The following is a 13,358-nucleotide window of genomic DNA, read 5'->3' as shown; positions in this document are numbered from 1 at the left end:
TGCCACAAGGTTTAGAGCTTGTTTTGGGTAAATGATGGATATGGCAAGGAGAGACATCCCTCTCACCAGTAAAATAGTTTCTTCAAATTTCTTCTGTTTTTCTTAGAGGAAAACAGCCATTGCAAAAAGCAGTGTTCTCTTTTCAGAAAACAAACATTTCTTTGACATGCAAGTTTTAATTAGTAATTACATTCATGTGCATGATGAGATTTTCTCTTAAGGGAAAAAATTCCATTCTGTTTGTTCTCTCCTATTATTTTTTCCTTTTTAAGCATTTGTAATATAATCATGGCACGATTTTTTGAGGTGGTCCTGTGCAGAGCCTGAAGATGGACTTGTTTATCCTTGTGGGCTCCTTTTAACTCAGGATATTCTGTAATGCTATGGGAGCACAGATTGCACTGCCAGCCCTTTGGAAAGAGAAGATAAAGCTTTTAAAAATCACTTAGATTTAACATTAAAATAAACCCCAAAACAATCTAAGATGAAATCTAGGTAACAGTTTTTAAAACTCAAGTTCCAAATAGCATCTGCAAAAATATGCACTAAATATGCAAAGAGGCAGCACTGCTACAGAAACAGATCTGGCAGCTGGTGTGGATCACCCAAAGGCAAGAGCAAGACACTTGTGCAAAGCAGCTCTAGGATATAACAGAAACATCAGCAGCACAGTGCAAAAAAATTTTTGTCCTAATTTGGCAACAGTGATGTGTCAGCTACGTCCAGTTTTGGATAGTAGGTTTTAAGAAAGATGTAATAACTGGAACAGACCCAGAACAAGGAGACAAATGCTATGTGGCCTATAAACACATTTAAATGGAAGAGACTGAAGGAAATCATACTCTTTTGGCTGAGGAAAAAGAAAAACCAACCAAAAACTGCCTGCAGAGGGGCAACAGACCAAATGAACCTTGAGGTAAACCATGAAGCTCCAGACAGATGAGAATCCATGATGGCCAAAGTAAGAAAAGTACTCAGAGGTTTAATTATCTGGGATGTTCTCATGGAAGATTTTCAGGAACAGAAAAGACCAGTTAATTCTTCCTAACCAGATGAGAAAGAGGTCTCTCTCCTTCAAAAAAAGCATATAAAGAAAAATGAGACTGGAGATTTACATCATAATTAATAAAATAAAGTTAACACACATTCCTACATTTTACACTAGAACTACTTTTACTGAATAAAGAGTACAAATCTGGTTTAAAGCTAGCAATAAATATTCAAATAGAGCATTAATTTGAAAACACAGATAAATGACAAAAGTTTAGCTGAATGGAGAACATTATACAGACATTGCACCAGAGGACCTTTAAGGGCTCAACAAGAGGATCTGGCTGGACTAACAATACAGCAAACACTGGCATTACTCTCTCTCTGGAGCTCCAGTTATTGAGAAAAGTCTATGGATCTTGCAGACAAGAAGCAGCATCACCTATCTCTGCATTTATTAGCTTTTTTGCCCAAATAGATAGTTTAAAAGAAGAGCCACGACTTGTGATAATTTGGTTATACCACAGGGATAAATCCAAGTTTGTGATTTTCAAAATCCTGAGTTCTTATTCAAGAAAGTATCAGAATGCTGACAAAACCTAAAGGCTGTCAAGGGCACACTCTTTCTGATCCAACTTCTCTCAGAACGTGGTAGGCAAGAAATAACATGAGTAGAGTTTTTCCTTGGTTTGTTTTTTAAGGAGTACTCCCACATTTTGGCATGTGTAAGCAAAATTAAGCAAAACAAACAAACATAAAACCTCAAACAAAACCCAACCAAAACAAACAAAAACCCAAAAATCCTCAAACCAACCAACCAAAAAAAAACCAACCTAAACAAAAAAGGAAACAAAAAAGGAAACACTAGAAATTTACAAAGAAATTACAAAGAAATTACATCTGGATTAGCAAAAATTCCTGTCATGTATGACAGCATTTTTATTCCCTCTTTAAAAAAGACTGTGATCTTTGGAAAAGCTGTTTCTTCTTTGGGGTAGATTCAAAATTTCAGTCTGGACATGAGTTCATACACTCAAGTCCTCCAGCTTTGTTCTCTATTTTGATTAGAACAATATGGACCATGGGCAAAAAAAAATGCTGTGGGCAAATCTGGTGTTTACTCTGTGTTCACCCAAACAGAACCACTCCAGAGAGAAGTCAAGAAGGAACTGTACTGTAAAAAAAACCAAACCAAAAACTCTCACTTTCCCAAGAGAGATCCACACAGACATCTGGAAAAGAAAATCTGAAACAAGTCAGCACCTAGACTGAGAGGTTTTTCCCCCTAATGCTGTAGTATCACAATAAATTGAAACCAAGCAAGGCAAGAAGAAAGGAAAAAAAAATATAATTTTCATCTGTTTTCTCTTGTGTCAAAACAAATGCTTACACAATAAACTCAAGTTGCCTCTAGGACTGGAAGCTTCAATCAAAGGAGCTAGAAAACTTGAAGGCCTGCATTTCTCTAAGAGTAGTTCCACTGATCCCACACAGGTATGTCCTCTTTGGGATAAATGTCTGAAAAACTCTGCTGATTGAAATTGTCCATTCATGGAAGAAAGATAAATTAGAAAAAAAGGATCCAAGTTCTGCTGGATAAATTGTTATATAGATAAATTATTAGAAATATTATACATATTATTACAAGTAGTAGGCATGTGTTATGTGCTGAAATCTGTGGTACAGCTTTATCCCTTAAACATATATAAAGAATGACAGTAAAATGGCATTTTGGATTAAAGACTTGGGAAAAGAAAAAACCCAAACATACAAAATATTAAAAAAATATGGCTTCAGGCTGAAATATTACAGTTCCCTTCTGGTTTATAAACATAGGAATAAAGTAAGGTAGGTGTACATACAACAGCTTTGTCTCTGAGCCAGAGGTACAGGGCAACTACAAATTAAACTAGGCTTGAACACAATTCTACCTTCTCCACTTAAACCTTTTTTTTCCCTTCCCCTGCAGAGCCTGATGAAACTAACATGCTGAATGAAATGCTATTGATTAGACCCTGAAATACACATTGGAAATGTCAAGCACAGCTGTCTTAACACAGGGAACCAAATTAATGTTCTAAGTTTAACTTCACCCAAATTAAAAAATACACAAATAAACTAAACCCCGGAAATTGCATTTGTAACTTTAAAATATGTATTGTTACAGAACTATCTTCTGGCTTAGACAGAAGATGTGTGAAAGACACATTCAAAATGTAAAGCATGGCTGTCTTAACACAGGGAACCAAGTCCATGTTGTAAGTTTAACTTCATCCAAACTAAAAAATATACAAATAACTAAAACTCTGGAGGCTGCATTTATAACTTTAAAATATGTATTATTACAGAACTGCCTTCTGACTTAGAAGATCTGTGAAATACACATTCGAAGTGTAAAGCACAGCTGTCTTAACACAGGGGACCAAGCTAATGTTCTAAGGTTAACTTCATCCCGACTAAAAAATATACAAATAAACTAAAACCCCGGAGGTACTTTAAAATACGCATTATTACAGAACTCCCTTCTGACTTAGGACACCGAAATGAGAGACTGCACCTTTCTTGCGGCAGCCCGTGCCAAGTCCCTCCTTGCCCTCCGCTTCCCCGGGGGGATGCAGGACCCAGCGCAGGGACCGCCCGCGGCTGAGCGCACACCGCGATACCGCCAGGGCTCGCCAGGGAGGCCCTGTCGGACACCTCGCATTGCCCTCTGCTCCTACAGCCAGCTCAGCTCAGCTAAACCCAGTTTAGCTAAACCCAGTTTAGCTAAACCCAGCTCAGCCCAGCCCAGCAGCGCCGGGGCGCTCCCGCCGCGCACGGGTGGCGCGACCCCGGCCAAGTCCCCGCGGCTCGCCCTTCCCGTCCCCGCCCTTACTCGGAGCTGGCGGCCAGTGAGGAGCCGCCAGAGCCAGTGTCGGTGTCGGTGTCGGTGTCGCTGCCGGTTCCCGCGGGCTCGGCGCTTTCTCCCCGGGCCGCCTCCATCCCCTCGGCAGCGCCGCTCCCGGCGGCCGCCCGGGACGCCATGACAGCTTCGCGCCGGGCGGGGGGCACGTGACGCGCGCCGCGCCCTCCCATTGGCCGGCGGCCCCCGTCGACATGGGAACGGAGGGACGCGGGAGCGCCCGGCCGTGAGGGGCCGTGAGGGGCCGTGAGGGGCCGTGAGGGGCCGTGAGGGGCCGTGAGGGGCCGTGAGGGGCCGTGAGGGTAGACCCTCCATGGCCGCGGGAATTGCCCTGTGCCCGGCATCCCCCGGCTTCTCCCGGCTTCCCCCGGCCCTCGGACGCCTTTCCCTGGCTCAACAGGACCGCACCAGACTTTATTTAGTTGCCCGATTGCAAGGTCCGAGCAGCCGTCCCGTAAAAGACGCCGGTAGTGACACTCCGGCGTCCCGCGGTGAGGCTCAGAGCGTTGTAACCAAACACTGGTCAGGAGGGGGAAACACGAGGTAAAAATAGGTTCTGAGGGCAGCTGGTAAGCAATGGGATGCCTCTGTGCTTTATTTTATGTGCTATTGTATCAGTTTAACGAGCTGTGAGGAATTAAGGTACTTTCTCCTTAGGTTTGTCAGGAGAGCAGGGCGGTTCAGGGGAAGCAAGGATGTGACAGGCCCAAACAAGTGCCTTAAAAAAGCCCCTGCAGTCTACACGTGTAAAATCATGCACAGCCGAGACACACACACACACACAAAAAAAGCCCCTACTCGGTTTTCAGGACTTAAATTATTCATATTCATGAAAAAACAAGACCTATGGCAGCCCTGCAGACAACTTGCAGTGTAGCTGTGTCAGTAAAGCCATCAGGACACACATGGTGAGCTGGGAAAGGGATGGAGAGTAATTGTTGGAACATGTTTCATGGGCTGGATTTAATCTCTGCTCTGTGGGATATTTGCACAGCTTCAGCAGTGAGGTTTTATAGCCCTGGAACACTACAGAGAAGTGACAGAATCCTGGTATGAAATTGCTGTGCTTGAAATTGCTTTAGGGAAGCGTACATTAGTTAGCATGATTTCAAGTGAATTAACAGACAGAAATGTTTTGGACTCACATCCATGTGATTAAGGCTTCAACTGGAGTAAAAATACCTATATTAAGTACTGAAGGGCCATTCTGAAGTCCCTGAACAAGACCTGATTTCACAGATAAATTACCATTGCATGGTTATTAAGACTACAAACCTATCCAGAAGGGGGGACAGAAACATTTCCTAAAGAAAAACGCTTGTTTTACTATGGTTTCATTTAGAAGGTGAGATACACTGTCCCACCCTCCCTAATTATGCTTACATTTGCAAGCACTTCTAATACACAGAGCAGCACACTGAAGTGTTTCTGTAGAGAAGTGATAGTCAATGCCAGATGGTGCTGTGTTAGTTAAATTTCTCTGAGTTCAAGAGCTGATGAATTGGTTCCAGTTGTTTGCTCACTAAGTGAGAAATACAGGCTCTCTCTCAAGGAGCCAGTGGTTTTACACCACTTGCTATTTTATAGGAATAAGCATAGTGGGAATGGAAGGATGATGGAAGGCTTTGGGTCCTCTGAGAGGAGTAGCTGGGAGCCACCTAAAGACTTTGCTGAAACGAATGTGGAATTTCTGCTGCTGTGGGAACAATTAAAGATTGCAGGATATATCTCACACAGCAGGATCTTATTTTAGTGAAGACACAGATTTTCCCACACAATCCCTCTTGAGAGGAAAGCCTGTCATTTCTTGGGCATAAATATTAGGATGAAACTTGAAATAATTTGTCTTCTGGCAGACACTTTACACTTAATCCAAAGAGCTGGGGCTGATGCTCCTCCTCACTAAGGAATCCATGAGCCTTCTATGCCAAGTTGCTGTTTTTAACATGCAGATGGTAAAAATCTGCCAGGGGGTATCACTGGCATCAACAGCACTGCTCACCCTCACTGGACAACTGGGTAATGAGCACTTAGCAGTGGATAATTAAAGCCTGAAGGTTGTTCTGATTTGCTGTTCCTGCAAAGAACAGCTTTCATGTGTGGAAATTTATTTCCTGAGCAAGAGTTTCTTGTTGGTACTTTTTTTTTTTGACTTAACCTGTTTCAGAAGCTGTTGTGCTTTAAAAAACAACAGCCTGCCTTGATCCATGCCTATGTTGAGAAGGAGACTGAAGTTAAAAGAAGACAGGGTATGGGACACACTGGTGTCCATGCTTCAAATTGCAGCTCTTCATTACTGATAATGAGGTAAGAAGGCCCTAAGTGACTTGTTAATGTTTCCTTTTTTCCTTTCTTGATTTCACATCACTTAACATTTCCAGGAAGACTCTACCCACAACTGGACAGACCCAAATGATACACAGATAAAACATGATACATTACAAGCAGATAAAACTAAGAGGGAAATAGTTTCATCTTTGTTTTTCAGTTGTGTTTCTTGCTAACACCTGTTTACTGAAAGAAAAACTAGCCAAAAAATATGAGTGACATTATGTTTCAGCTATTGATTCCTGGGTTTTTTTATTTCTCCAGGGAACAGCATGAGCAAAATATGTCAGAAATAATTTCCTCTTTTTTAAAAATTAATGACAACAACACAACTTTCCCCTCGCCTGCCCAAGTGTTTCTTAAGGGACAAAATACATATTTCACAAGGATTCCTTAATAATTAAGATTTTTTTGGTCACCAGGTTTCCATAAAACTCTGTAAGACTGTGATTAAAAAACCTTCTGTTCACAGCTCCTCTGACAGGGCTGTGCAGAGACCATCCACAGCAAAATGGCATGAATTGAAGAGTGACACTGGGCTGTCATTTTAATTGGGATATTTACATATAAACAGACTCCACGGAGAATGAAAGCTATCTCTGGCACCAAAGGGACAGAAGTTTTGTGAGCAAACACTCTAGTGCTCAATAAATGAAACAGAATATTCTGACTTCTTAAGCTTTCTGTATCAACTCTGATCACAGAAGGTATTTGAGAAGAACACAAAACCAACAGGGAGACAGCCATGAAATATCTGGGAAGAGCAGTATAACTCATCCCATTCTTTTGAAAAACAGTCTCATAGAGTTAAGAGTTTTCTCCAGAAGGAAAAGCAGCTGTAATTTTCATATTTTTTCCTACTGCTTTTACTTCACCTTAAACGTTTTAAATGCCCTTTTTTTAGGATCACCTGCTATGCATAGCAAGCATGTCAGGCCTGAAAGAAAGCCATTATTTGCAGTCACTCAACATGCAAATGTTTCAAGCGTGAGCAGCCTTATTCCACTCAGAGGATATGAACGTAAGCAATACCACGGGGCAGCACGTTTTTAATCCGGCTCTGAGACAGAACATTTTCAGTTAAGTCACTGAGAAGTCCACGGGGCTGTGTTTGCACACGAGCACGTTTATTGTGCATAAAGCAGCCTCAGAGAGCCGTGCCGGAGCAGGCTGATCGCAGCGTGCCCTCCTCGCTGCGCTGCGTTTGCATCCCCAGCGCTCACAGGAAAGGATTTCACACGGCTGACGCCTTGAGCCGCAGTTAACAACCACTTGTTAGATTCCATAGCAAGAGCTGCTTGGAGCTGGCACTGGAAGCGCCCGTGTGCTTTTTCTGTGCAGCTGGAAATAAACCAGCGTGGCTGAGAAACAGGAAACACTTCAGCAGAGCTGGAGATGAGCTTCTCTTGGATTCTGCTGAATGGGATGCGTTTTTCTTTGTCAAGTTTCTGCGGCTCTCAGCTAAGCACATGGAAAATGCCATTAAGGGTGGCTTTCAGATCTGGGCAAGATCCTATTGTCGAGATGTCTTTGTGGGGGGGTACCGCGGAAAATCGCACGTTAGGGATGGTGAAAGCAGGAGGAAAAGCAGCTGCTTCTCATAGAGCGTGCCGCCTCCTGTACATCCACTTAAGGACTTCTTTCCCATCCCTCTGGATTTGTGCGCGAGTTAGAATGCATTATCCCCTGCCCTTAGAGAAGGGTTCAAAACGCTTATGGCACGCATGCAACAGCATCAATCCATATTAAAGAGTATCAGCACGTTTCTCTGCACATGTAAGAGTCCTTCACCTGCACATCCTCCTCTCTCCAGGAAGGAGGGAGGGAAACCCCAGGGCGCCTCGGCTCCCCGCCGGCAGCCTCCCCTTCCCTTGCCTTGCCTTGTCGTGCACAGAGGGGCAGCCCCGGCTCCTCGCCCTTCCTGCAGCCACGACAAAAGGGGAGCTGGCCGGGGCTCGGGTGGCTCCGCTGTCCCTGCGCCTGGCGGGGGCTGCCCTGCGGAGGGACAGGGGTGCCGGAGCCCTGCCGAGCTGGGGAAGCCATCCCGGGCAGCGGCGATCCCGGGCAGCGGCGATCCCGGGCAGCGGCGATCCCGGGCAGCGGCGATCCCGGGCAGCCGCCCCCCGCTCCCCGTGGCGGGCACTGACCTGTGCAGCAGGACGCTCTGCACCGAGTCCAGGTCCTCCAGGTTCCTGGTGACGGGCCGCGGGATGCTGTACCTGCCCGCCCCGAACATCGGCACTGCGGGCGGCCGCGGGCAGGTGGAGAGAGCCCCGCAGCCCCGCAGCCCGTCCGCCCGTCCGTCCGTGCGTCCGTCCGCGCCCGGGGCCCAGCGGCGCCGCGCCGCGGGGCGCGGGGGAAGCGCGGCCGGGAGAGCGCGCCTGCTCCGCTGCGCTGGGACACGGTGTGGTTTGTGTCAGGAACTCGCCAAGCGTGAAAAGCAGACTTTGAGATGAATAAAGAAAAGCAATTCCTAGCTGCAGCAGTAGATTTACACCTCCCCCCCACCCAGAGCTTCATCCCCAGCTCCCGCTATGTGAGAAAATAGTTTTTCCCCGTGTGTTTTCCTGCTGGTCAAAGTAGTGAATTTGAATTCTGAATTTTGAATTCCGATTGATCCTTTTTCCGTAAGTAACAATGTGAATAATTACCAATCGCACAAAATCCAATCCGGTCTTTGATTCCCTCTTTCACAAAATATTAGTTACAAGTGGTTTCAGATGATCACAGGACTCCTTACTGGGTTCCCATCTGTAAAATTCTGATGCAGTATATTGAATGAACAGGGACATGAATGTATAAAACCCATATCTTCACAGTTTTTATTCATTCCTGTGAATTGCTATAATTGATTTTCTCTGCTCCCTTTTATGGGTTCAGTTTTCTCTAATTTTTCAAGATGTGGTCATCTCCTCCAGGTTTTCTCCGACAGCTGACATAAGATCAATAGCTAATAAAGTCTTGCAATCTGTTACAAAACCCATGAATTTTAGTTTCCCTCAGACATTGTGCCTGAGGTTGTAACAGAAGCACAGCAAGGCAGTAGTTTCCCAGAAAGACCATTAAGAGGAGGACCACTGGCATGATAGGCAGTGGATAGCAAACTGGAAACCACTGAATATTTTAGCACCACACTCCGTGGGATGGTGGCCACCACATGGAGCAAAAGCTTCAGCTTTTTTGGAGACTTTGGCTTGAGTAGGCAGTGGCAACAACTCAGTTTGGAGAGGGTGAATGCAGAATTACTGTGAGTCTGTGGGTGGAATTCTCACCAAGTAGTGTGACTCAAATATTTAGGTGTCTTAACATTTTTTCCTTTTCCTAAAATTTTGTTTTGTTTTTCTCTTTGATACCAGCATGAAATTTTAAGAGAAGGACAATCCCCTCTGAATCCCACTCCTGTCAAAGATGCAGAACCACCATCCTCCATTGAGGTGAGCAACAGCAGCAGGACTACAATAAATAAAAATCATTGGCACCAGGGTGCCAGGGAAGCTGAATGTACACCAGGGTCTTGTGTCTAAGTATCAGCATAATGCTTCCACAGTGACACTTTTTGCATTACCCACATTTGATTTCAGAAAGCTGATGGAAAATTCCTGGTGGTTGTGTTGCCTTAGAAAAACACTTAGGCACCCTCCATATTTCAGCCTTTTTATCTTTTTCGTGCCCTGAGGGAGCAGAAATGTTTCATTTGTACACAACAGGGGTGTGTTTTCCCTATTCACTTAGGGCAGCACCAACTCCACATCTGGGTCAGGAATTTGATGGTAGAAAACAACAAAACACCCAAATGTTACCGTCAAAATCACCCTGTGTGTCCAGAAGGCCTTTCCAAAATCCTTGTCAGCTTTTCTTTTTCCCTGGGCTCCTTCTCACTTTCTTTTTTTTTGGTGTTCTTAAACTACTGAGCTAATGCTGAATTTAATGGTAGTATCATCTGCTAGTAGTATTTTACTTTTACATGGGTTTAAAATTGGTTGTGAAGGTCTTTATTAGAATTGCTCACAACTCAGCAAAACTAGAACGTGTAAATATAAGTATAGAGACTCCCAAAATGTGCCAAAATGAGAGAAGGTAAGTTAGGTTTTGTGTACCTTATGAAATGGAAATCACATAGCACCACACTGCTGATAAACAGGCCAACTTATTAATTTTAAAATCAAATAGAATGTTTTTCTAGGTGTGAATTACAACTTCTATCACATTTAATATGCCTAGACTCAATATTTATGGGTGACACAAGTGGGAAATGAAAGAGGAGTGGAGAGTCAAAAGTGATACAGTGGATACTTTCAGAGTCCTATGTTTTTTCCTGAATATATTTGCATTACCTTAGTTGCACATAAGTTTTTAAAGTTAAAAGACAGGGGTCTGAGCTAGCAGCTAATCCTGCAGATATCCCAGCCTTTGACATTTACAAGAATTACTTTATTGAGTTTTGTAGACATTACTCATTTTTCTAACTCAGTTTGCTATTTTGGAAAAATCACAGGAAATGGAGAACTAGGATACATACAGACACACATGTATCATTGCAGTTTCACTGAAATACAAAGTGCAATTGCATTGTATTTTCTGCAAGGTTTTAGGCAACTTAAAAGGAAGGTCACGATTCCATTTGAAGTTTGTCAGCTCTTGAATTCGTACACAAATGAGAACATGGCACTACAGCACATTTTTCTGAATTCATAAAATAAGTGCAGTTGGAGAAAGATTATAAAATCCTGCAATGCAGACAAAACCAAACCAATAGGGATTGGGGAAGGAGGAAATTCAACCAGTTTAAACACACAGAAATGACAAAAGTAGAGAATTTGAAGACATCCTGCCTACAAAGTAACAATAGCATACCTGGGCTCCCCTTCTATTGTGGTACTTTTGCTGCCAGCTGAATTGCCTTGTGAAAACCCTCCTGCTTTGTTACAGAACAATTCTGGTGTTGCTGAAATGAATGAAAAAAGGAAATAGCAAAATACCTGATGCTGTGTTCATGACATACTCCTCTTTCTGAATTTAAACTGTGTTTTTTCTCCAACTGATGTAAGGCTTTAACAGATTATGCAACTATTTCGTATGCTGACAAGGTTAGAAGTTTTTGAGTCATAATCCCTTTTTGGAAAAGACTAAAAGAGGTGGTAAAGCTACTTTTGCAGTATTCAAACACTTTTAATCTCCTTGACTTGGCTGGTGAATTTTAGTGTGCCCAGGGATCAAAGATTAATCAGCATTCATGGGCAGCACAAGGTGGAAATCAGCTTATTACTTCATATGTATGATGTGTCATTTATGTCATGAGTCATGAGATGTTAGCACATGATGGGGAGAATTTAAATGTTTTGGGAAAGACTTCATTCTTTGAATTGAAGGAAAAAAGTCCCTTTTTTTTTTTTTTTTTTTTTTTTTTTTCTGTTTGATGATACCTGTGAGTAAGGGACACTGTACTTTACTGTATTCAATTCCCAAAGTAAGGACCATGGCAAATGTTTGTTAGGGTACAAGGTTACTTTCCTGTTCTGCCATTCTGTCTAGAAACATTCCTTAAATCTACAGGAATTAGGAAAATGAGTTTGACTTGATCTTCTGCTGATTAACAGTGGATAGTGTTGGCAGTTCTGTGGCATGGGTGTTGTTGTTCTTGGACAAGGGAGGTTCTCCCTCACCAGAAGATGCATCCTCGGCTGCTGCTGCCTGTCTGTTGCCATGTTTGAAAGACCAAGGAGTGGGATTGGTAGGGTATTTTTCCAAGGGGATGTTTCCTGGCTGTGCATCTTGCCTACAAACAACTGGAAAGGTTCTAAAAGGCAGAGGCAACACTCTAATTTTCATTTCTGACACAATCAGATCTGGACATCCACCTCTGGACTTGCTTTTATTCTTATTGAACCTAGTGGCATCTGAAAAAGTAAAACCCAAACACAGAGAGATTTTGGTGTTACTGCATCACTTACAGAATAGCTCCTTGTTTTGTGTCTGTGTGGAGACAGCTGGGTTGCCCAAGCTCTCCTGTTACCTGCCTTGTGCTACATCAGCACTGCACTGCAGAGAGCAGAAGGAACAGCTCTGCTACACTGAGTTTAATGATCTCTTCTTGTCACACTGCAGGGGCACTAAACCTTCTGTGCATTCCAGGCTCTGCCTTCAGCCCAGCCTTGCAGCAGCAAGAGAGAAAACCCAATTTATTTGTCAAACAAATCTCCTGCAGTTCTGGGCTCTCTTCAAAAGCAGCCACAAAGGCAATGCTTTGGCAAACTGGTGAAGTCAGCAGTACAGGAACCCCTGGAAATACAAATTTATAGTCTGTGGGGAAATCATTAATCCAAGGAGTAAGTGATAAGCTGAAGAGCAGCATAGGATGATGTCACTCATTTCATATCAATCTTTCACTTCTGCCAAGAATCTTCAGCTTGCAGAACAGTGGGGATAGGTTGGCAACATGTGGCTACTTCATGGCCTTTAAAACAACTTACTGGGTTCTTATTACTTCCTCTAAGACAGTTATTGCACCAACAAGAAACCTAAACCTCGTTGAAAAAGCCACCCTAAAAATTATTACATGACTGATATATTGCAAAGACTGATAAAACATGATTAGACTTTGTTAAACTGAAGCTGATAAAGTTCTTGTAAACTTGTCTAGAAATACAGTTTGTGGCCATGTGCTCTTGTGAGAAATAGATCAGAACCATGAAAAGAGGCAACTTATTTTTTATATGAACATCTGGGCAAAGTATAGGAATATGTGGCAAACATGCTAAATTAAAAAAATCTTTGAATTTTGATCCCAGATTTATTTTTTAGGATTGATTTTAAATCTCTCTCTCCCTCTTATCCCCAGCTTCTGGTCTTGTCTGAGTTTCTGGAGGCACAGACTTTGGTGCATTGCTTTGAAATAGCCTGTCTGTAATTTAAAAATCCTTGAGCAAATACACCTACTTTATATGTGCCACCTCACAAAACAGCACATTTGGATTAACATGAATTTTCTTTTTTTTGTGTGAGAATATGAGAGGAGCATATGTAGAATTTCTATGGATTAAACAGTTTATAAAACTAGTTTAATTGTGAGAGAAGTAGGATTATTTTAAAGACTTAAAGACAGTTTTAATTTTCCTATCAGATGTGTTGGGAATCCTCT

At 42.9% G+C, this 13,358-nt stretch overlaps 1 protein-coding gene across 4 annotated transcripts in view; it reads right to left on the bottom strand.

The window, feature by feature from the left end:
• The window catches only part of INTU (inturned planar cell polarity protein), a 41,537-nt gene extending 32,980 nt beyond the window's left edge, over window positions 1–8,557 (bottom strand). For 3 of the 4 annotated variants that reach the window (XR_011683243.1, XM_071452361.1, XM_071452363.1), the window contains exon 1: window positions 3,866–4,029. Coding sequence is in view for 3 of the 4 variants with exons in the window: in XM_071452361.1 (XP_071308462.1) it covers window positions 3,866–4,014 (149 nt within the window). In the remaining variant the exon portion in view is untranslated. Of the gene's footprint in view, window positions 1–3,865; window positions 4,030–8,367 lie in introns of those variants that run through there. The other variant, XM_071452362.1, reaches the window with a different exon arrangement.
• Between the last annotated feature and the right edge of the window lie 4,801 nt (window positions 8,558–13,358).

The sequence above is a fragment of the Agelaius tricolor genome, unplaced genomic scaffold, assembly GCF_023055355.1.
Source record: "Agelaius tricolor isolate 1412-34295 unplaced genomic scaffold, bAgeTri1.0.p SCAF_34, whole genome shotgun sequence".
In the NCBI taxonomy this organism is placed as follows: domain Eukaryota; kingdom Metazoa; phylum Chordata; class Aves; order Passeriformes; family Icteridae; genus Agelaius; species Agelaius tricolor.
The sequence above is the reverse complement of the archived record's forward strand: the minus strand, read 5'-3'. Positions and strand labels throughout refer to the sequence as shown.